The 21,302-nt window shown below is 61.3% G+C and overlaps 1 protein-coding gene across 1 annotated transcript; it reads right to left on the bottom strand.

Annotated features, from left to right (window-relative positions):
* Positions 1-1,979: 1,979 nt before the first annotated feature.
* Positions 1,980-20,974, bottom strand: B4GALNT4 (beta-1,4-N-acetyl-galactosaminyltransferase 4). The gene is made up of 20 exons (XM_064715300.1): positions 20,657-20,974; positions 13,917-14,023; positions 12,277-12,390; positions 12,106-12,201; positions 11,820-11,910; positions 11,393-11,493; positions 11,022-11,089; positions 10,604-10,682; positions 9,346-9,412; positions 7,863-8,006; positions 7,595-7,704; positions 7,271-7,371; positions 6,955-7,037; positions 5,137-6,352; positions 4,740-5,047; positions 4,429-4,582; positions 4,046-4,118; positions 3,801-3,954; positions 3,464-3,590; positions 1,980-2,771 (listed from the first exon to the last, which is right to left on the bottom strand). The coding sequence occupies exons 1-20, from the start codon at positions 20,805-20,807 to the stop codon at positions 2,657-2,659; spliced, it is 3,459 nt and encodes a 1,152-aa protein (XP_064571370.1). The 5' UTR covers positions 20,808-20,974; the 3' UTR covers positions 1,980-2,656.
* Between the last annotated feature and the right edge of the window lie 328 nt (positions 20,975-21,302).

Genomic DNA, 21,302 nt, shown 5'->3' with positions numbered 1-21,302 from the left:
GCGGGGCGCGGGTGGGCGCCGGCGTCTGCGGCGGGCGTGGGGCGTGCGGGCCCGCCCCGCACCTCGCCCAACCAGTCTCCTCGCAGGGCTTTTGCATGGAAGCCGCTCGCCTCCCCGCCGAGGCTGCCATCTCGGGGCTCATCGGGGCTCCTCAAAATCCTCAGCACGGCCGGGGGTCCGGGCAGGACAGCCCCCACGGCAGAGCCACCTCTTGGCCATCTTCGTGCTGCTGCAAAGAGTCCCCAGGGATCCCCACCGCCACCATGGCCATTATCCAATGTGTCCTTCCCACCACATCCCCCCGAAGAGCCAGCTCGGGGCACCCATGGGTGTAACAGGAAGGGTTTGGGGGTGTCAGAAGGAGAAGATGGAGGAGAGGCAGAGTTTGGGGGGCACAGACATTGTTTGGGACCCAGGGGGCTCCCCCTGGTTCGCAGCGAGCGTGTTTGTGTGCGTGGGATGGAGCAGGAGCCCTTTGAAGCCAGATAAGCTGAGAGGGAGTGTTTGAAACGAGCCAAACCAGTTTGGGGGGTCACCACTTAGCTCCTACCACCGCTAACCCAGGCCCCCCACCACACCCCACACCCACGAGGGAATGCCGGGAGGGAGCCCCCCAGCAAAGCCCAGTGCAGCGCAGGAGGTGCCATCACCCTCCCCATGGCCACTGCTGTCACATGTGGGCTGTTGTCAGCCCGGGGGTGTCAGGGGGACCCTGTGCTCCCCTCAGCCTCCACAACCTCCCCTCTCAGGCCCGTGGCTGGGGCAGCCCCTCAGCGAGGGAACTCCAGGCTGGAGTTCGCCTCCACCGCCCCCGACAAGCCCCGACACCTTCGCAGTGTCCCCGCAGGGCAGGGAGGGCCAGGGCTGATCCTCCACACTGGGGACCTGCCCGCACCCCGCTGTCACCTGGGGCTCCAACACCTGGCCCGGGACAGGCTCCCTGTGGCTCCTGCCATCCCCATGATCCCTGTGCCAACCCGTGACCACAGCTCAGCCACGACCGGAGAATCAAACCCTCCAGCGCTGTGCTGCTGGCCCTGCCCCAAGCAGACACCATCAGCTGGCCTCAAACTGTCCCCAGCACCGGTGGGGATGGCACTGCTGGCACCAGCCCCTCCCAGCACCAGCAGCAGCTCTGGATTAGCTGGGCCCTGTGCCTGCTCTGATGGTAGTGGCTTTTGGAGCCCTCGTGGCTGGGAAGCTGCTGGAAAAGCTATGCCTAAGGCCAGGCAGGTTTTGGGATGGGACTGGTGGCCCGGGGGCCGTGGGCCACCCGCTCTGCCCAGCCACAGAGCAGCTCCCAGCGCAGCGGGCACAGCCCTCACCCACAACAAAGCCTTCCCAAAGTGCTGCAAAAAAACAGGGAGCAGGGCAAGGAGAGGGGAGAAACAACTCCTGCCTGCCAGGACCATCCCTTCCCAAAGAGCCTGGGGCCACAAATTTGGGACAAGAACCCCCCAGCTGTGGCTGTTTGCTGATGGCATGTGGGTGGCTGAGCCCCCCTTTCCACCCTCACCTCAAACTCGGGATGCTCAGAGCGAGCATGAAACACCTGGGGGGTAACTCCAAGACTATTTCAGGGAGGAGCCCAGGGAATTTGAGAGACAGGGAACCTGGCTGAGGAGGATCAGGAACCCATGGCAGGTGGGACACAACAGAACCCTCAAGACACCCACCACGGGAAGCACCAGCACAGGGCTGGGACAGGGGCGGGCAGGGATGAGTGTGCCAGGACATGCACGGGGAACCAGGGCAGCCCTCCCTGGAGCTGGGTGGAGCCCAGGTGTGGGGCGGAGGCTCAGCAAGCCCGGGCGTGTGGCCGGGCATCAAACAGGGCGCAGCCTCCTCCTCCTCCTCCTCGCATGGAAACAGCTGCTGCCCACTCCCACCCCAGACAGGGGACCAAGGGACAAAGGCCAGCCTGGCTCCCATGCCCTGCATCCCTAGTCCAGGTGTGGGGGTGATGGAGGAGAGGGAAATCTCAGCCAAGACATTGATTTTAATTTTTTAAGAATAAAAAAAAGACCAAACCAAACAGACAAAAACTTCCTGAAAACAGCTTCCTACCTCATAATTTCACAGAAATTAGCTTGGAAATGTCATCTGCCCGTACCTGCTCCAGGCTCTGCCTGTCCCCCTCCCAGCCCAGCCCCCCCTGGCACGGGCAGTGCCAGCCTCAGGGCTCTGCCCCCCACCCACAGAGTGTCCCCAGCGCCAGACCCCCCTCCCTCCGTGGGTTCTGGAAGGGGAACAGGAGGGTTCGGGCAGCCCCCATGGGCTCTTAGCCCCCCCACCAAAACTCAGCTCCCCAGCCTGACACAGGGACCAGGTACTGGGTATTTTGGGGAGGGGCAACGCAGGAAAGGAGCTGCAAAGGGATCATGGATGTCACAATTGCACCTCCAGTGTCCCCAGCCTGGCACAGGCCTCCAGGACCCAGCAAAGCCCCCGGGACCCACCAGCACGAAGGAGTTAATGAATTCATTGCTGACTAAATTAGACCCTTAAGGACAAAACCACTGCCACCACCCTGGTCCTCCCCACTGCCCCTCTCCAGGGAAACCACAGCAGGCGTGGGTGCCTCCATGGTGGCACGGTGGTGGCCGTGGTGGCAGGGGACAGGCAGGTGCCAGGAGCTGCAGGCTGGGCTCGAGCACTACTCCTTGGAGGGCTTCTTGCTGCGGGTGTTCCACATGCCGCGCTTGGAGTGGTAGTAGTGGTAAAAGTTCCTGAGGCGCAAGCGCTCCACCTCCAGCCCGCTCTGGAGCACCCTGCGGATGGAGGGACGGAGCTCAGGGATGGAGGGACAGAGCTCAGGAATGGAGGGACAGAGGGACGGAGCTCAGGGATGGAGGGACAGGGCTCAGGGGATGGATGGATGGAGCTCAGGGGATGGATGGATGGATGGATGGATGGATGGATGGATGGATAGGGCTCAGGGGATGGATGGTGGATGGATGGATGGATGGATGGATGGATGGATGGATGGATGGATGGATGGATGGATGGATGGATGGATGGATGGACAGGGCTCAGGGGATGGATGGATGGATGGATGGATGGATAGGGCTCAGGGGATGGATGGTGGATGGATGGATGGATGGATGGATGGATGGACAGGGCTCAGGGGATGGATGGATGGATGGATGGATGGATGGATGGATGGATGGATGGACCGACCAAGATCAGGGATGGAGGGAGAGGACGCCCTGCAGATGGAGGAAAGAGGGATGGAGGGATAAAGGGACAGAGCTCAGGGGATGGAGGAAGGAAGGCATGGGGTTCAAGAAATGGATGGACAGAGGGACGAAGCTCAGGATGGATGGACGTGGCCTTCCCAAAGGGAAGTTTTCCCCTTCACCAGCCCATCACCCAGCCCCCAGCCAGCTTGATGGATGTGCCCAAATCCATGTGGCCGACCCTGCTCCCGGGGGTTTAGGGGCTGCAGGACCCCCAGGCTCACCTGTCCAGGAGCTCCCAGTCCTCCCCGCCCCAGCGGTCCCGGAACTCCTCCGTGTTCATCCCTCCCACACGATCAAAGTCTGACTTGTAGATGCCGAAGAGGCCGAAGCCGTTCACCTCCCAGTAGCCTGGAGAGGGGGAGCAATGAGGTGAGGGGTGGGGGCACCCCCAAATGCCCATCTCATCCCCTCTGTGCTCTCCCACCACTTGGGAGACACAGGGATTCCCCATCCCAACCCCTCTTCCCACCCATCCCATCCGTGCCAGCTCCTGCGGAGGTGCACCAGGTCTTGGCCTGGTTTTGGGGTGCTCCCAGCGGGAAAGGGGTCCCTGCTCACCGTTGGGCTCCCGGGGGGAGCTGCCACAGCTCAGCCTCATGACGATGGGGGCGTAGGCCAGCTTCCCCTCCACGCAGTGCTTGCGGATGCTGTCCAGGATGTTGGCAGGGAAATGGATGTGCAGGTCGCACAGGAACACGATGCTGTGCTCGTCCTGGGAGGGCACACACACGGGTCAGGGGAATCAGAGAGGAAGAGCCCTGGGAGAGGAGTCACAGGCAGAGCTGGTCCCTGTCCCCACTCACCTCCACCGTGTCCACACCAGCCTGGAGCCCGGCAGAGCGCTCGAAATTCCCCGTGCGCCGCAGGTACTGGAACCTGGGGAGAGAGGACAGGGCAGGTAGCACTGGGGACACACAGGGACAGCCAGGAGGGACAGGAACCACCAGTATGGGGTTCCCAGGAAAGCTCAGGTGCTACAGCTCAAGCTGAGGGTCCCCCCGTAGATTCAAGTTCCTCCACCCCCCAATCCACATGGAAAAGTAGTTTAAACCCCCAAAAATGAGGAAGAGGGAAGGGGCAGTGAGGCAGGGGCTGTGCAGGTGGGACAGGAGCAGCAGGCTGTGTGTGTGAGCACCTGTCCCACCACAGGGAGCCCCCAGACCCCAAGGCTGCAGGTGGGAGTTACCGGGGCAGCCGGGCATCCCGCAGGGCCTTCTCCACATCCATGTCCTCGCTGTCAAAGTCCACCAGGATGACGTTGAAGTTGGCGTCTCCCGTGGCCCCGTAGAGGCCGGCCATGTCCGAGATGAACTGCTGCACCCAGCGGGCCTGGTTCTTCACTGCCAGAGACACATCCCTCAGGCTCACAGGGGGGACCCTCAGCACCTCCCCCCAGCCCAACCAGCCCCTTCTGAGGAGAGGTGACAGCCCCATCCCGCTGGAGGCTGCTGAGGGAGCAGCACAGACCCCGCAGAGCCGCGTCCCGCTGTCACCTACCCGGCACCACGAAGTGCACCATGACGTCCTGCCTCCAGCTGAGCCGCAGCGGCCGGCACAGCACAGATTTCCCATAGAGGATGCTCCAGGCGCTGGGCTGGGGCTCGGTGGCACCCAGGGCCAGCCCGTCGGGGTTGGCCTCGGCGCTGTCGTCCTGCTTGCCCTGGTGCAGGAGCACGTAGACGTACTCGGAGAGCCGCACCGTGCGCTGGCCCCGCTCCGCCAGCTCCAGCTCCAGCAGGTAGCGGTTCCCCCGCGCCGTGTCCCGCCGCTTCTCCACGTTGATGATCCTCAGGAGGGTGTAGATCCTGCCGGGAAACGAGAAGCCTTGAAATCGCCGCCATCCTGAGCTCTGCTCCCTGCGATCCGGGATCCAGCCCCCGAATTCCCTCCGTACCCCCCGTTCTTCTCGTTGAGCCTCTCCATGTACTGGGCCACCACGTCCACCACCTCGCTCTCGGCCAGCTGCAGGTTTCCCGACACGTTGCAGCGCAGGTCGTTCCAGTCGGAGCGCAGCAGCTCGAAGTCCACGGAGCTGACGCTGAACGTCCGCTGCCAGTTGATGGAGTCCTCCAGCCAGCCCTGCTGCAGCTCCCCCGCCTCGTAGGAATAGTCCGACACCTCTTCCTCCTCATCCTCCTCCTCCTCCTGGCCCTTCCCCTCCTGCTGCTGCGATGCCGTGGTCTCCGACACCTTCAGGAAGGACGTCACCCTCGTCCCCTCAGAGTGGGTGGCCTCAGAGGAGTTGTAGCCGGCAGTGGCCGCTGTCCTGCCCGGAGCAGGGGTCGTGTCCTCGTGGCTGAAGAGCCCCTCGGTGCCCAGGGCCAGGAGGCCGGGCAGCACCCGCTGCTTGGGCAGCCGCTCCCACCTCCTGCCGCTCTTGCGCCTGGCAGGGTCCCTCTCCCTGGAGATGTTGCCCAGGAGCCAGGGGCTCCGGTGGCCAGGGAGGGCCCGCAGCTTGCTGGGGGCGATGGGATGCTTCTGCGGGGTCCTGGAGTGGAGGTGGACTCTCCTCACAAGCTTTGGATACAGGAAAATGCCGGGGAAGGCCGGCTCCTGGGCCGGAGCTTTGCGCTTCCCAGGCTGCAGCCGGGTCACGTAGACCTTCTCCTGGCTTTTCCGGGGCTTCTTGTCCTCGCTGGGAGCTGCTGGCCTGCTGGGACCTGGCGTTTTGGCTTTGCCACCGAAGATGGGCACAGAGAGGTGGGGCTGGAGGTGCTTTGGAGATGCAGCCGGCAGCCCCAGCTCATCCTCCTCTTCCCCATCCTGGGGCAGCCAACGGAGCGCCCGGCGTGGGCCCCGCTCCGGCGCGGGATCCCCCTGGAGGGCAGCTGGAGGGCTGGGGGTGCCCCACGTCCCCCCCAGCTGCCCAGGGGTGCCCCACGTCCCCCCCAGCTGCCCAGGGGTGCCCGGCCCGGCCTGTGCCCGGCCCCGCTGCCGGCGGAAGCTGTAATAGTCCAGGTCATCTCCGTAAGCCTCGGTGACCGGCGTGGGATCCTTCCCTTTGGCTCTGGGTGCCGGCCCAAAGCTCCGCTCCTTGGCCTCGGGAGGGGCGTCTGTGGGCTCAGGGCTGTCCACTCCTTCCTCTTCCTCCTCCTCGTCATCCAGGAAATCTAGGGAGCGAAGGCAGAGATCAGTACCCTGAGGCAGAGCCTGATCCCAGCAGGAGAGGAGCCTGTGAGTGGCTGAGGTGAGGGAGCAGAGCTGGGGCACCAGGGGATGCCCACACAGAGACACCCACACAGGGCTGGCAGCTCCTTGCTGCCACTTATCCCCACCTCAAATCTCAGCACTGATCCCACTCCATCCAGGAGCAAACCCAACCTGCCAGGGCTTTGCTAAGCTGCAAATTCACCAAGGCAGGCTCTGAACAGCCTCTGACTCCCCAGGAGCACTCCCAGGCTCCATGGACAACCCCAGACTCCACACTGGGTCTGGCCCTGCTGCCACTGTCAAGGCCAACCCAGAAGATGCTGGAGGGACAGCAAATCCCAATCCAGTGTCCTGCTTCCCACACCTTGGCCCTGTTGTCATGCCAAGCAAGATGCCCACAGGGGTGCTCTGAGGGATGCTGCTCTGCACAGCCCAGCCCTCCTGCAGCCTCTGGCACGGCTGGAGTCACTCCAAAGAGCCACAGCTCCGAGGGGATGAGCTGCCAGCAGCAGGGATGCCGGGAGCTCGGCGCTGTGCCCAGCCGTGCCTCACTGTGACTCACTGTCAGGGCCAAGGAAGAGAAACGCTCGCTGCCGCGGATCCTCCTCCTCCTCATCCATCTTCATGTACTTGTAGAACCCAAACCTGGGGATGGAGAGGGAGGGTGAGGGCCTGGGAGAGGGAGGAGTGAGGAGGTTCCCAAATCCAGGAGCGCTGCCAGCACTCAAGCTGCTGCACGCCTGGGAGATGGGGATGGAGCCAGCCTGGGGTGGCCCTCCCATGGGGACAGGGACACGTGGCTGAGGATGCATTATCCCAGCACTGCTGACATCAGCCCCCTGTGCACAGCACCCCAAAATCCTGGCCCCAGTACCTACTTTTCCAGGTAGAGGGGGGACTCCCTGTAGAAGCACTTGTTCTCTGTCTCCATGTGAGTGAGGCGTGTGAAGTCGTTGGGATACACGAACGAGAGGTAGACCTGGGGGGTAAATGGTGCCATGCCACCCTGAGGAGTTGGGGACCCGAGGCCACCACCAACACCAAAGTGACTCCCAGCACCTCAAACACAGGGATTTAACCCCAAGTCTCCCAGGTTGAGCCAGTGAGAGATGCTTCCTGCTGGATTTCACCCAGCTGGGAACATCCCTGGGCTTTGCCATGTCCCCATGGGAGCGTGGCCCTGTCCCCAGGGAGACACTTACGAACTGCAGGCCCTGGTAGCGGGCGATGGGGAAATCCTTCACCACGTAGGTGGGGCTGTAGGCACAGGGCACCAGCACGTTCTCCACGCGGGACGCCTCGATGGCAGGGGCTGTGGAGAAGCCCAGAGCATCCCAACGTGTTCCCACACACCCCAGCAGAGGCCTCCACTCAAGAGATGGGCAGAGGCTGGCAGGGATGCCCACAGCAGCCTTTGTCCTCCCCCAAACCCCGCCAGGGACCAGCATGGATGCATCCTTGGGCACTCACTGAGGAAGAAGGTGTCCCTGGGGTCAGCCTTGAGCATGTCAGCCCCGTGCTCGTCCTGCTGGGCCTCCCAGAGGTGGCTCCCACTGTGGCTGGCCAAGGTCTGCGGGATGTGCTCCACGTGGTTCATCTTCAGGGACGACTCATCTGTGGGACAGGGCCGGGCTGAGCCCCCAGGCACCCCCTCCAAGGGGGCATTTCCAACCCCTCCTGCTCCCAGGGAAAGCAATGCTGCCCTCCCAGCCATCTCAGAGACCCTGTGACTAATCAGCCTAATGATTATTGCATCCCCTAATGAGGACAGGACGAGGGCACAGCTGATCCCAGCCAGGCCTCCTGCTCCCATTACCACGGCCTCAGAAAGGAGGGGATGCTCAGGGCTGTAACTCCCAAGGGCACACAGGGGTTAAACCTTGGATGTCCTTCCTGCAGGTACCTGCAACACGAGCTGGTTTGCCTCCTACCCAGGCATGAGGGTGGCACGTCACCCTAGGCCACCAACCAGCCCCCAGGAGGTCACCCTGCTCCTGTCACCTCGGCCATGCTCCCATGGGTGCTCCCTTCCCTGCTGCAGAGCCACAGGGAAGCAGGATGCCCCTTCCCCAGCCCCAAATTCTTCTTCTTGTGGCAGGGAAAGGCTTCCCAAATGTCCCTGCAGCTGGCTGGGGTGGGGCTGAAGCCACTGGAAAAGTCCAGAAGGCAGGAGGAAGGATGGGAGGAAGGATGGGATAAAGGATGGGAGGAAAAGGGGAGGAAAGAAAGAGCTCTGCCTGCTGCTGGCAGCCCCCAGCACGGAGGGGCTCCCCAGGGCTGCCATGGCTTTGCCTCAGGGTGCTGCTGGGTCTGAGGGAGCGGGGAAGCAGGAAGGAGAAGCAGGAAGAGCCGGTGCTGAGGGACAGGGATTTATCTGCACATCATCCATCTCAGGGGCACCTGCATCAGCAGCACTGGCACCCCTCATCCCTCTTGTCCCCAGGGATGCTGCCTTCCCCCTCCTCCTCATGGACACCTCCCAGGGCAGGAGTGATGGCCGCTCCCGCTGCGTGCGGAACGCCAGGGCAGGGCCCATCCATCACAGCCCTCCCTGCTGCCAGGGCAGGGGCAGCAAGCACAAGATCTATAGATTTAATTAAACCCTCTGCCATCCATCCCCGCTTCCACGACAGCTCCTCGTAACTCAGGGCCAGGCCCCGGAGCCAGAGGGCTCTTGGCAGGCAGGACGAGCCTGGGGCACCAGCAGAGCTGGGCTTCCACGCTGTGGTGACTGCACAGCCCATTTTTAGCAGCATCTCATCTTGCTCCCAGCATCCATCCTACCCACTGCAGCCCCTGCAGCCCTCCTTACAGCAGGCAGAAATCCAGTGGGGGGATTCAGAGGCTGAGATGTCCCCCCAGGACCCCATTTCCCAGGTTCTGCTTTCCTTCCCATCTCTCCCAGCATGTGCAGCCCCTGGAGAGCCCGCTGGCTGTGGCACCTGGCCCTTACCTGTGTACAGGGAGATGTAGGAGGAGTCAATCACCTCAAACTTCAGGCTGGGGAGGAAAACTCGCCACTGGGAAAAAAATAAAAGCAGATGGGGAATGAGCAGGGGGGTGGCAGGGGTCAGGATACAGCTGCCCAAGCCCAGCACCCTAGGATGGGTCCTCCCTGTGCACAGCTCCCAGAAACTTCCCTGCAGAAGAGGAGCAAGAGAGAGGGCTGATCCTGCCCCATTTCCCACAGGGTTTGGGATTAGCAGGGATCCCAGCAGGGTTGGGGAGGGAAAGGCTCCTGTGTGGGGTAGGATACAGGCTCATGCTGGTTCCCTCTGGGACTGCCACAACTCCTGTGACCAAAGGGCTCCTTTCCTCACTCCAGTGCTTTAGAAAGAAGAGCTTGCCTTGATTTAAGAGGGTCTCCAGAGCTGCCTGCCCTGATTTAACTCAGCATTTTAAAAGCCAGTCTGGAGCCCTTGTCGGGACAAGCCCTTCAATGCCCCCGGGGCGAGACACATCAGGGTCCTGCTTTTGTTGTGGATGCTGTTGTTGTCTCCCTCTGCACAGCTGAGAGCTTTTTCTGCACGGCTGAAAAGCTTCACTCCCTCCCTCCAGCAAAAACATCCCATCTCAGAAACATCTCCCCCATCTATTTGCTTTCCCCACTATTTGTTTTTGCCCAAAGAAACGCAGATCTTATCGGATAGAGGGAATGGGGAGGAGGGAGGAAGGCAGCGAGGAAGGGGTGTAGCTGGCCTCCCTGATGCTTTGCTGGCATCAGCTTGATTCCAGTGATTAATGAGTTCTTGGGAGAAAGGAAACCTTTGCTAACGAGCCAACATCTTGCCCTCAGCCAGCCTGAGCCCCTGACACACGCTCCAGGCTTTGCCAGGGCTGTGCTGCCAAGGCAAGCAAGTTCAGATTCGAAACCCATGGTAATTCCAAGGGGGAAAAAGAAGAAAACAGGGAATGGCTCCATCGTCTGGGCCACCTCTCTCCCACTGCTGGGATGCAGCCTGCAAGGTGGGACCTGCCTGTGTGGGCTCTTCTTGCCCATGGGAGTCCATGGCAGGGCCACCGGCAGGAAAGGAGAACAGCACTCCATGCATCCCAGTGCTGGAATGACCAGGGAAACAGTGACACTGACTTGTCCCCACTGGCAGCCGTGGGAGGGGGAAACCTGGCTTTGCTCCAGGATAAAGCCCTTGGGGACACACATGGGAAAAGCCCTGGAAGGAGCCTGGCACAGGGGGTGGGCATTTACTCACCCCAACCTCCACGTGGTCCGAGCCCCGGTCATCCTGCTTGTGCAGCAGCTCAAAGTAGTAACGTCGGGAGGACATGAGGCTGCAGGGAAGGGGACACAGCTGTCAGAGCCCAGGGCCAGCCTGGGAAAGCCTCCCTGTCCTGCCCACGGGTGGGTAAAACCTTCCTGAGGCAAGGAGACGGGCAGCTGAGGAGGGTGTCTGCTTCCCATCCCAGTGCTGAGGGCTTTTGTGGGATTGGGGGCACACTGTGACATCCCTGTCCTCATCTCATCACCTTCAAACCATGGGTCTGGGGTACAGCCCAGCCCCACGTGCCTTTTGGGAAAGGAGCACGGCTCAGGGAGGTCAGAGGCAGCACCTGCACATCCCAGACTCCATCCCCACGGGATGATCCCCACGGACACATGGACACACTCACCGCAGGGGCTTGGACACCTGTGAGCTGAACTTGGTGAACTCTCCTGGTGCTGTCCACTCAGTGCCCAGCTGGGAAGGAAGGAGGAGATGAGAGAAGCAGGACACCACACCAAAGCCCAGCAGCTCCCCGTTACAGGAATTAACCCCAGGGAAATCCAGGAATAAATATTAAATCTCCTGGTCTTTGGCAGCTCCAATCAAAAAAGGGATCAAGGGGCTCCTCTGGAAGCCAAGCCAGGCCTGGCCAGGGAAGGGAGCAGGCAGAAACAGCCTGGCATTCCCAAAGGAGCAGAGAGGCAGGAGAGCTGCCCCCAGCACAGGCACACATGGATCCCTCCCCTGGAGCAGGGCAAGGCAGAGGAGGTGCCATACCTTGCCCACAAATGCAGCCAGTCGGGAATTGGAGGGACTGTCATCGGAGCTGAGCCAGAACTCTGAGTTGTCATCTGATGCCACAGAAAACTGGAAATCCCCTGCAGAGAGCCACGGAGAGGGTCACTACGAGGGACACAGGGACCCTGGCGGTGTGGGATTGATCCTATTGCCTCGTGGTGAGATGGGGAACAGGGATGGGGCCACCCCAGACCTCACGTCAAGACTCTGCCCTGGATGGGATCAGGGCTTTGCCTCCCTTCAAAGCCACAGGAAAAGGGGCTTTGCTCCAGAAGGACTCCCCTGCCCAGGAGCCAGGATTTGGGGCCCATCTCCAAGAGCCTCTCTGTCCTTCTGGACATATAGGGGAAGGACACAGCATCTCCACGTTGCTGCATGGGGGAAAAGGCCACGCTCCGTCACTCACCATCCTTGAAGGGATGGATGTAGCCAAAAATCCTCAGCCCATAGTTCTTCCACTTGGGAGACACAGCCAGCTTCTTCACCGTGGTACGGGTCTGCCGAGGAAACAGGCATGGATCACCTCCTCCATGGTACCCCAGCCTCCCACACCCACAGAGGGGGCCCCATCTCCTCCAGCTGGGAATCACCTCCCCAAGCCAAGCCCTGCAAGCCAAGGTCCTGAGGAGGAGCAGGGGGCACCCAGGGAGGGATGTGTGGACCCTCCCACCAGTTCCTGTCCCAGGACTCACGTGGGGGAAGAGCGGGAAGTGGAGGTTCTTCCGCAGGTGCCTCACGGCCCCGCCACACCAGTCCTCGAAGACGTGCAGGTTTGCCTTCCCTTTGTACTGTGGGAGAGGAGAGGGGGCTGAGTGGGGCTCCTGCTCCTCCCCATGCCCTCCCAGGCCGCTGCCCACACCCACCTGCTCGTTCCAGGGCAAGGCCTGCTTGGTCAGGTTGAGCTTGGGGTGGGCGCTGGCGCGGCTGGAACGCTGCTGGCCTCTGGAAAACCAGGCATCCCCGTCCTGCCCGTCACTCTGGGGAGGCACAGAGGGACACAAGGGATGGGTGACCAGGGCCAGCACAGCCTGTGCTTGTGGGGTGGCTCTGTGCACCCGTGGCTGCCCCATCCCTGGAAAAGCTCAAGGCCAGGTTAGACAGGGCTTGGAGCAACCTGGGCTAGCAGAAGGTGTCCTTGCCCCTGGAAATGGATGGGCTCTAAGATCCCTTCCAATCCCAAACCATTCCAGGATTCCACGATCTAAACACCTAATTTTGAGCCTTGCCTAACCAAGGCAAAAGATTTCACGGCTCAGGGCAAAGGAAAACAGGAGGAGGCACAAAAATATTGGCAAGGTGTCCCAGGCAGCAGTTTCAAAATGTTCCAGCTAAACTTGTTTCCCTTCCTCTGCCAAAACTGCTCCAAAACAGTGAGTTTTCTGTTCATCCAAACTGTATGGCCAGTCTTGGGGGCTGCTGGGATTTTGGGCTCTCTCTCTAAAAGCACAGAGGTAGCAGGATGCCTCTTCACTCCCCCTCTTCCCTTAAAGGGGATTAGGTTAATCCCATTGCTTGTATCTTGTAATTTAGAGATTAAGTGAGCATTTACCTGCCTCCAGCTCGCTGATGGGTGACAAGGAAGAGCCAAGTACTTCTAGAGCCCCTCCAGAGCTTCCTCAGCTTCCCCAGAGCATCATCCCCCTCTTCCTCCACCCCCCACTGTCACCACAGCACAGCCCATTTGGATGCACAGTGCCAGGGAGATAATTAGCAAACTGCCTAAACAAACTCATCAGAGCCCCAGAGGAGGGAGCAGTGCCCTTGGAAGACCTCATGAGGAGGGAGGGTTTTGTGCCAGGCTCACTGGAAGGATTCTCTCTCCTCCCAGGAAAAGCCAGGATGCAATTCCTGCTGTGCCCTCTGTCCTGACCCAGCACCAGCCTGTGCCTCCTCTGGGCACCTGAGGTTCCCCCTTTGCCCATCTGTCCCTTATTTCTGAGGACCTGGGATAGGGCAGGGAATACCCTGTGGCTTCCCCCTTCCTCCATCCACCTGGCTGCCCTGCTAGGAGGCTTCTTGGTGACAACAGGTTGGACAGGGACAGCAGGGCCTTGGTGACCTGCTGGACAGTGGTCAGGGCACAGCAAGGCCTTCAGCAGGGCCTTGGTGACCTGCTGGACAGGGACAGCAGGGTGTCCCATGGCTACAATTCCAAGTGCCTGATGCTTGGAGGCTGCACCTGGGGTGTAGTGGCTCTCCAGTCCAGCACAGAGCAGAACACACAAGAGCAGGTGGCTCTGCCCACAAAAGCAGGAACTGCAAAGCAGATGAAGCTGGGCCCTGCCCGGGGAAGCTGTGACAGGGCACATGGAGCACAGTGTGGGATATGGGAGGGATATCCCGCCCCGTTTCAATGGGATATTAGAGGGCTCATGCACTGTGATTGCTGCTGGGCAGAACCAGAGGCTCTGATGCACCCCCAAACCCTTGGATCCCCTCAGCTGGACGAGACCTGGAGCACTGTGCCCCCCATGACCTCCGCAGGCCCCTCATGCCCCGTTACCATGGGATCTTCCTCGCGGCTCTCGCTGGAATCCTCGGCCTTCCTGCGCCGCGCCGGGGCCGCCGGCCGCCTCCCGGGATCCGTCACCTCCCCCGGCCTCTCTGCATCTGCCAGGGAGCACAGGGGGTCACACCACAGCCTGCACCTCTCCTGGGGACACCCCTGTCTGTCCCTGGCACCTGGCACTGGGGACAGCGACACGGAGAGGGGGCCCTGGCTGCAATTCCCCTCATTCCATCTGCACTAAGCAGCTTTGCAGCAGCTCATCAGCAGCAGGTTTAATTACACCCCCCACAGCTCCCAGCCCTTTACATAAGGGATGCTGGGATGAGCTGCTGGGGTCTTGCTCCCCTTCCATGCTCAGGGATGCATCCCTGCTTCCTGCCCCTCCAAATCACAGCTCTCCCAAAGCATCTCACAAGTCTACCAACAGCACACCAGCCCCAAACGCCCTCAGACACCATCCCCTCAAACCATGTCCCTCTTCAAAATCACACATCAAAACCTTGCTCCCAGACCCATCAGCTTCGTTAGTTAATGTGCTGAGTTAATTATCCCCAACTTTTGACTCCTCTCTGCAGCTCCTTTTCCTTGGGCAGGCAATTTTAAACTAGCCCCCACTTCCCCCAAAACAACGGTGCAGACCTGGAAAATGTTACTTTGGGAGAGGACATCCTCTTTTTGTGCCACCCACCCCAAAACCCAGGGGGATCCACAGTTCAATCCAGAGTCAAGGGAAGCTCAAGGCAATGCGTGGAGAGGTGGGTGTCCAAAAACCACCTCCACAAACACCTGAGGCTCCCCAAAAGCCAGCAATGAGGGGGAGCCCCAGGTGTGCTGAGCAGCGACCCCCACCATGGGAATTGCAGGAAAGAGGTCACGGACCCACTCCCAAGGGTATGGAAAGATGTCCCTGTGCCTCCACAGCCTCCTTCACCCCCCCAGCCAGTCCTGGGGGCTCCCATTCCCAGAATGGAGCAGCCTCAGTGACTGCCAGGGCCAGGGAGGGGCTGGGGGCGCCCGGAGCCCCCCGCCCCACGCCTCCCACCCCATTGGTATTCCAGCGGCCGCGCTGCCGGCGTCTCCTTGGAGATGGCAGCACAAATCCCATCCCCACGGCAGGGACAGGAAATTAAGCTCTAAAGCCCCTTCTTCTGCTCCCAGCCATTCTTCAGCCCCTGGCAGCCCCAGCTGGCTCCTGGCAGCTCCCCAGGCTGCTCCCTCCCCTCTCCCAGCCCCATTCCCGCAGCCATCCATCCCTCTTCCCTGGGCAGCAGGGTGATGGGAGAGGCGGCACACAAGGACAGCGGCATTCCCACATTCCCAGCGCTCTGATCCGAGCATCCATCACGGCCAGGAGGAGCTCAGCACTCCCAGGGGACCTGCCCAGGGCTGGGAGTGGCTCTGTGGCACCTGCTCAGGGAGTCTCTCCCAGCCTTGGAGGAGATAAACCTGCCTCCTGTGGGATTGGCCACGGACAGAATTCCCTGGATGGCAACCTGAGCTAGAACCCTCCCTGGGATGGCTGAATGTGGCCACCCTGCTTTGCTCTCTCCATGTCAGGACTGTGAACTGGAGGGGGATTATTTGATATAAATTGGGTAAAAACCAGGAGTTAATCCAAGCTCATCCTTGGAGCTCTCAGATCCCAGAGCCACAAGTCCCCTGCTTGCTCCCATCCCTTCCAAGGGACTCCCACATCCAGGGAGGAGCAAAAGCACCAGCAACGCTTTCCTGGCAATTTAAATATTGGAAAGTGGCTTCTGGTCAGGCTCTGGGGACCTGGGAAGCGGTGCCACGGGGATAAGGGGTGGGGATGGGCAGTGCCTGGTGCCAATGAGCATCACTGCTCCCAAAAATCCCGAGCTCCTTGGTCCCAACCACAGCCCTGCGGGAGGAGCAGCTCAGAGGCAGGAGAAGAAGAAGAGGAGGGAGAAGGCAGCATCAGGAGGAAGAAGGATTCCAGCTCCTCCCAGCATCCCACCGGGATGCAGAGCAGCTCTGCTGTGTCCATTCCCTCGGCCAGCCTCCCTCAAGGACCAGAGAGGGCAGGACAGGGACAGGGAAGCTCTGAGGACAAGCTGTGGGCTGGGGATGCTCAGGGAAGGAAGGGAAGCACTGAAAGCTCTTCCCTGGAGCGACGCCGATGCTTTGGGAGCAGCGAGGAGGGGGCAGGAAGCACAAACCATGGCACAAAGCAGCTCTGAGTCACAGCAGCCTCCAGACAGGGAGCCAGGATCCTCAGCCTGGGGAGGAGGCCACGGATACCAAGGACCCAGGCAGGGCACGGAGCGATGCCTCCCATGGGAGAAGCGTGTCCCGTTATCCCAGCCCTGGAACTCCACTGGGAAGCACAGAGAGCCTTTCACATCCCACCTCCCTCCTCCTCCTCCCCAGCTCCAAACACAGCCCCTTTCTTCCAGGCCGGGGTTTCTCCTGGCCCTTTTCCAAGCCCTGCGACGTGGAGGGGGGGAGGTGACATCTAAACCCCGACACAGCTGCAGCAGAGGTGGTGGCAGCAGAGGTGGTGGCGGTGCCTTCCTCAAACCCAGAGGTTCCATTCCCAAATTTCCCCCCTCGGAGCAGGAGCCTCCTAACGAGGTGCTGACTAATTATAATTAGTGATAAAGGAATCAACACCACAAATCCCCCCATCAGTGCCACAGAAACACAGGACAGAAATCCCAGGACAGAGGGTGGTGGCACGGGCTGGGTGACAGCCAGTGACACCAATGGGGATGAGGGGAATGGGGTTTGTGACCACCCTGGACACCCCTGTCCACTGCTGTCACCTGTCACTGCCTTGCAGAGGGAGCTGGAGCAGCCAGGGGGGTTTGTGCTGCCTCCCCCATTCCTGGGCTGCTGTTTTCCCACTCGGTGGCAGCGCTCTCAGCTGGAGCCGTGGAAATCGATGCGGAATCGCTCTGGCTGCTGATGGAGCTGCCATGAGACCACTCCAGCTGACAAACACCCACCAGGAGAGGCAGCTCCGACACTTCCACGCTCCTCATCAGCATCTCAAATCTCTCCCAGGATTGGGCAGCTCCCAGATTCCCTGACTGTGCATCCAGTGCCCCTCAGTCCCAGGGAGAGCTGGATCAGCTCCCACAGGACCCTGCTCCATCTCAACAGGGATGATGCTCAACTCACAGCCCCCCAGCACAAAGATTTGGCTTCCTGGGATGCAGCCTCTGGAGGAGGTCACGGTGAAATGCTGGGAATTTTAGGGTGCATTTCACCCCAGAAACATTCCAGCCTCTGAGCTCCACGTTGCCTGTGGGGTCACCGTCCCAGTTCCAGCTTCCCAGCCTCTTGCAGCAGCTGGCTCCTCATCCAGCCAAAATCCCTGTCCTGACAGTGCCAAGGTCCCGGACACCCCAGGGACTGCTCAGCCCTTCCCAAGGAGCAGCTCTGGAGAGCCCCAGCTGCAGGCACAGGGAAAGGGATGGAGGGGAGATCCAGGGCAGATCCCAAACACCAACACAAAGAGCTCCTGGTGCTTGGGAAAAGCCATCCCTCACCTCCCCTGGCTCCAAGGGATGGTTTTGGGGACCCTCCCAGTGCCAAGGGGGCCGGGTCACAGCCAGGCTGGGGACAGTGCCACCCTGGGGTGCCAAGAGGGCCTCTGAAGAGCCACATTTTTGATTCTGGAAAACCCAAAACAGGCAGGTGCCAAAGAATTCCCAATGGGCACCCCAGAGGAGCAGGGCATGGAGCCTGGGGCTGTGCAGGAAGGGATTCCCATGTGGAAAAAGGACCCCAGTGACACCCAAACCAGCCTTTCCCAGCAGGGATGGGAGACTGGGGTGATGCCAGCAGAAGAAAGAGCATTTCCCAACCCAGTCCCAAATCCCACTGCCCTTCATCTTCAAAGGGCTCTCTCATCCCCTTCTCTACCTGCTCCTGACATCCCTGACAAAAAGGATGAGCCCCACAGCAGCTGCAGCATTCCAGGCTCCCAATTAAAATCAAAGGATCTGCAGAGATGGATCCCAGAGGGACACACTACCCCAAACCCCCTCCCCAAAAACGGGCTCCTGTGGGGAGAAGAGCCAAGGACAGGACACAGAGCATCCATCCCACCGCTGCCTCGGGATCAGGGGGTTTAGGAGCCCTCTGGAGCATGGCAGAGGGGTGACCCAGGCCATGCCATGTCCAGCAGGCAGAGAGAGCCCCACTCCATCCCTGGACTGGCTTCAGCCCCCTTGAGCACCCATCCTGTGCTCCCCCAATCCCCCAAAACCTCACTCCAGGCTAAACCCCAGCAAACCCCAAACCCCACACCCCCTCTGCCAGCCACTTCAGGGCTTTATTATCCTTTTTCTCCAGTTCTTTTTTCCTTTCCCATCCTTTCCCCACCTGGCACATCCCTGTTTCCACCCCATTGCCTCGGCGGGTTTCCAGCCGGGAGAGCTGGAAATGGCCTCATTATTTCCACTGAGGAATCCTGTGCTCAATTAGCCAGAGAAGGGTAATTATCTACTTGGAAAAGATGAGCAAAGGGGGGAGATGTTTTATCAGGGACCAGCCCAGCTCCCAGCCCAGCCCCTGGATGCTCCAGGTGTCACCAATGGCTAGGACATGGGGAGCCCTGGGATAATCCCACTAGGATAATGCTCCCAACCACACCTGGCTGGGTGTTCCCCACTTTACACCCCCCAAAAACTGCCTAAAATCCTCATGCCCTGCACCTGCAGCCTCCAGCTGCTCACTGACATCCTGCTTAATGAGTAATTAACCTTTTTCCTTGTTAATTAACCAGGCAGCACCCCTGGCACAGACAGACAGGTCCTGGCTCATGGTGGCCAAATCCAAAAGTCATCTCCAAGCTCATTTTGGTGCACAGACCCCTGGGGTGATGCTCTTCCCCCAGACACTTGCAACAAGTTTTTTCCTTAATATAGTTTATTTCCTATGACCTATTTGGGATTTTTTTGTTTGTTTTGTTGGGTTTTTTTTCACTCCATTCCATGTTTTTCCACCTAAAACACTCCCTGCCTCTCCCAGTCTGGCAGCAGCAGGATGAGGTCCATCTGTGCACGGCCAAACCCTTCCCAACCTCCATCCAACCCCTTCCCACATCCAAAAAGGCCGAGTGGGACCTAAACTCTGCCTCTCCCACACCTTCACACGGGTTTTAGGAGCCCACTGGAAAATCCAAGGAGCATCCCAGTTCGATCTAGCTTTCCCTAGAGAATCCCCCACCTCTTCCTTCCACAGCCAGGGAAGGTGCCCTCCCCATGGCAAAGGGCAACATTTTCCCCTCCCAATGCACGTTCCCATCTCTGTCCCCACCTCCCAGAGACCCCGTTCTCCAGCAAAGCCCAGCTCCCCTCACTCCCACTTTGCAGCCATTGCACCCCCTCCCTTCCACAGCAAAACCTCTGGAGCATCCCGAGGAGCCAGCCGGGATGCAGGGACAGCAGGGATGGGCAACTGGGGACATCCCTGAGCATCCTCCCCGCAGGAAAACCACGGCTCGCCCCCCAGCACCCGCGGGGATCCCATCCATGGTGTTCCCAGGGATGGGGACAGCGATCCCAAGCCAGGATCCGACCAGAGGCCACCCAAACACGGCCATCCCGAACAGCGGTGGGGCCGGGGGGAAGCACCTCGGGATGAGGGGGGTGGGAATACATGGAAAACCCCCTGGGAACACCGGGAAAACCCTCCGGGCACGGAGGATCCCGCAGGGAGCCGGCAGCCCCCGGTGCCCTCCCCTCCCTCTCTCCCTCCCAGCCTCATTTCCTGCCTCGCTCATTCCCATTATCCCGATTTCACCGCGAGGCCCAAAATTTTGCAGGCTCATGCTGCTGCTCCGCTCGGAAACTTTGGGTTTATCAGCCGGGAGGCTTCGCCAACTCCCGGGGCCGCTGGGACCCCCTCGGGAAAGGCTTTTCCTCCCAACACATCCCGGCCCCTTGGCGTTTTTTAGGACACATTTTTTAGGCGAGGTCGGTCCCGGAGAACGGCGCGGCTCAAGTTTCACCCGGCAAATATCGCGAGTGGCTTCGTGCCTCCCCGGGCTGCCCAGGGACAGCTCGCCCGGGAAAACCGGGAAAAACGGAGCGAGCCTCGGGGCACCTGTCCCTCCGGAGCATCCCGGAACCCATCCCGGCCACTACCCGAGGGAGGCACGGAGGGAGAAAATTAGAATTTTGTGGTTTTTTACAGTAGAGAAGTACAGGCTGAGAAAGCGATGGGATGGGGAGGGTTGGGAAAGGATGGGAACGTTGGAAGGGATGGGAAAGAAGAGATTGTCCCTTCCAGCAGGGCGAGCGCCTATAAATGGCCTCTTTGTCATCTCAGCCAAGGCAGCGGGTGGAAAAATGAGGACGGAGCGAATCGAGGGGGGACAATGAATGTCCCGGCCGGTTTGGGGGCCCTCCTGGGTGTCCCCCCACCCCGAAGGGCCAACGCCGGGGCGCGGAGCCCACGGAGGGGTCCCGCTCGCCCCAAACCCACGCGGGTGACGCGGGACAGAAACACAGCGCTGGAAATGGGGGGTGCTCCGGGTCCCCAGCGTGGCAGGGGGACCCCCAAACCCCTCGGGGACCCCCGAAGCCCAGGTGCAATGAGAGCACAGTGCGGGGGGAGCCGCGGCGCTCCCTGGGGACCCCCAAACCCCAGATGCTCCGGTACCCCGGAGTGGCGGGGGAGACCCACCATCCCTTGGAGACCCCCAAAGCCCCCCGAGGCCCCGCTCCGAGGGCTGCCGGGGACCCCCCCGCCCCCGTTACCTTTGCCGTAGGCGAAGGGGAGGCGCAGGGCGCGGCCCTGGCGCACCAGGCTGATGTGCAGGTAGGTGAACCAGGCGGCCGAGGTGAGCAGCGCCAGCAGCAGCAGCAGCTTCAGCTGCTTCCGGAGCTTCTTCACCGGGAGCCGCGGCATCCTGCCGCCCGCATCGCCCCCGCCGCCGCCACCACCGCCGGGCTAACCCCGGCCCATGGGGCCCCCCGCCCGTCCAGCCCGCGCGCTCCGGGCCGGCCGCGGGGCGGCTGCGGCTCGTGGAGCCGGGGCTCGGTGCGGGGCTCGGCGGCCCCGGGCCCGCCGGTGCATCGCCCCCCCCCGCGCCGCGCCCGCGGGGGGAATGAATGAGCGGGCGCTGCGCGCGGCCACGCCCCCGACCATGAGCGACGGCCCCGCCGGCCAATCGCAGCGCGCCCGCCGCGGGCTCTTCGCCAATGGGCGCGCAGCGAAGGCGGGGCCTGCGGAGGCGCCGCGCGTCTCCACGCCAACGGTCCGGCAGCCCCGCGGGGCGCCGCGGGCGCGACCATGAGGGGCGCGGGGGGGAACCGAGCCCCCGGGGCTGTCCCCGGCCCTGCGCGGCGGGAGAGCGGGGCGGCGGCGAGATGGAACCGAACGGGGTATCCGTGCCAAGGGGAC

This window comes from Zonotrichia leucophrys, chromosome 5, assembly GCF_028769735.1.
Source record: "Zonotrichia leucophrys gambelii isolate GWCS_2022_RI chromosome 5, RI_Zleu_2.0, whole genome shotgun sequence".
In the NCBI taxonomy this organism is placed as follows: domain Eukaryota; kingdom Metazoa; phylum Chordata; class Aves; order Passeriformes; family Passerellidae; genus Zonotrichia; species Zonotrichia leucophrys.
This window is presented reverse-complemented; position numbering and strand designations above follow the sequence as displayed.

What these genes read in the sequence shown, in the direction of transcription:
- B4GALNT4 (XM_064715300.1), bottom strand. Translation starts at nt 20,807, where the DNA reads ATGCCGCGGCTCCCGGTGAAGAAGCTCCGGAAGCAGCTGAAGCTGCTG. An exon ending in CCTTGCCCTGGAACGAGCAG is followed by an intron (nt 12,202 to 12,276) that starts GTGGGTGTGGGC and finishes CCTCTCCCACAG; the next exon opens with TACAAAGGGAAGGCAAACCT. An exon ending in CATCCATCCCTTCAAGGATG is followed by an intron (nt 11,494 to 11,819) that starts GTGAGTGACGGA and finishes GGCTCTCTGCAG; the next exon opens with GGGATTTCCAGTTTTCTGTG.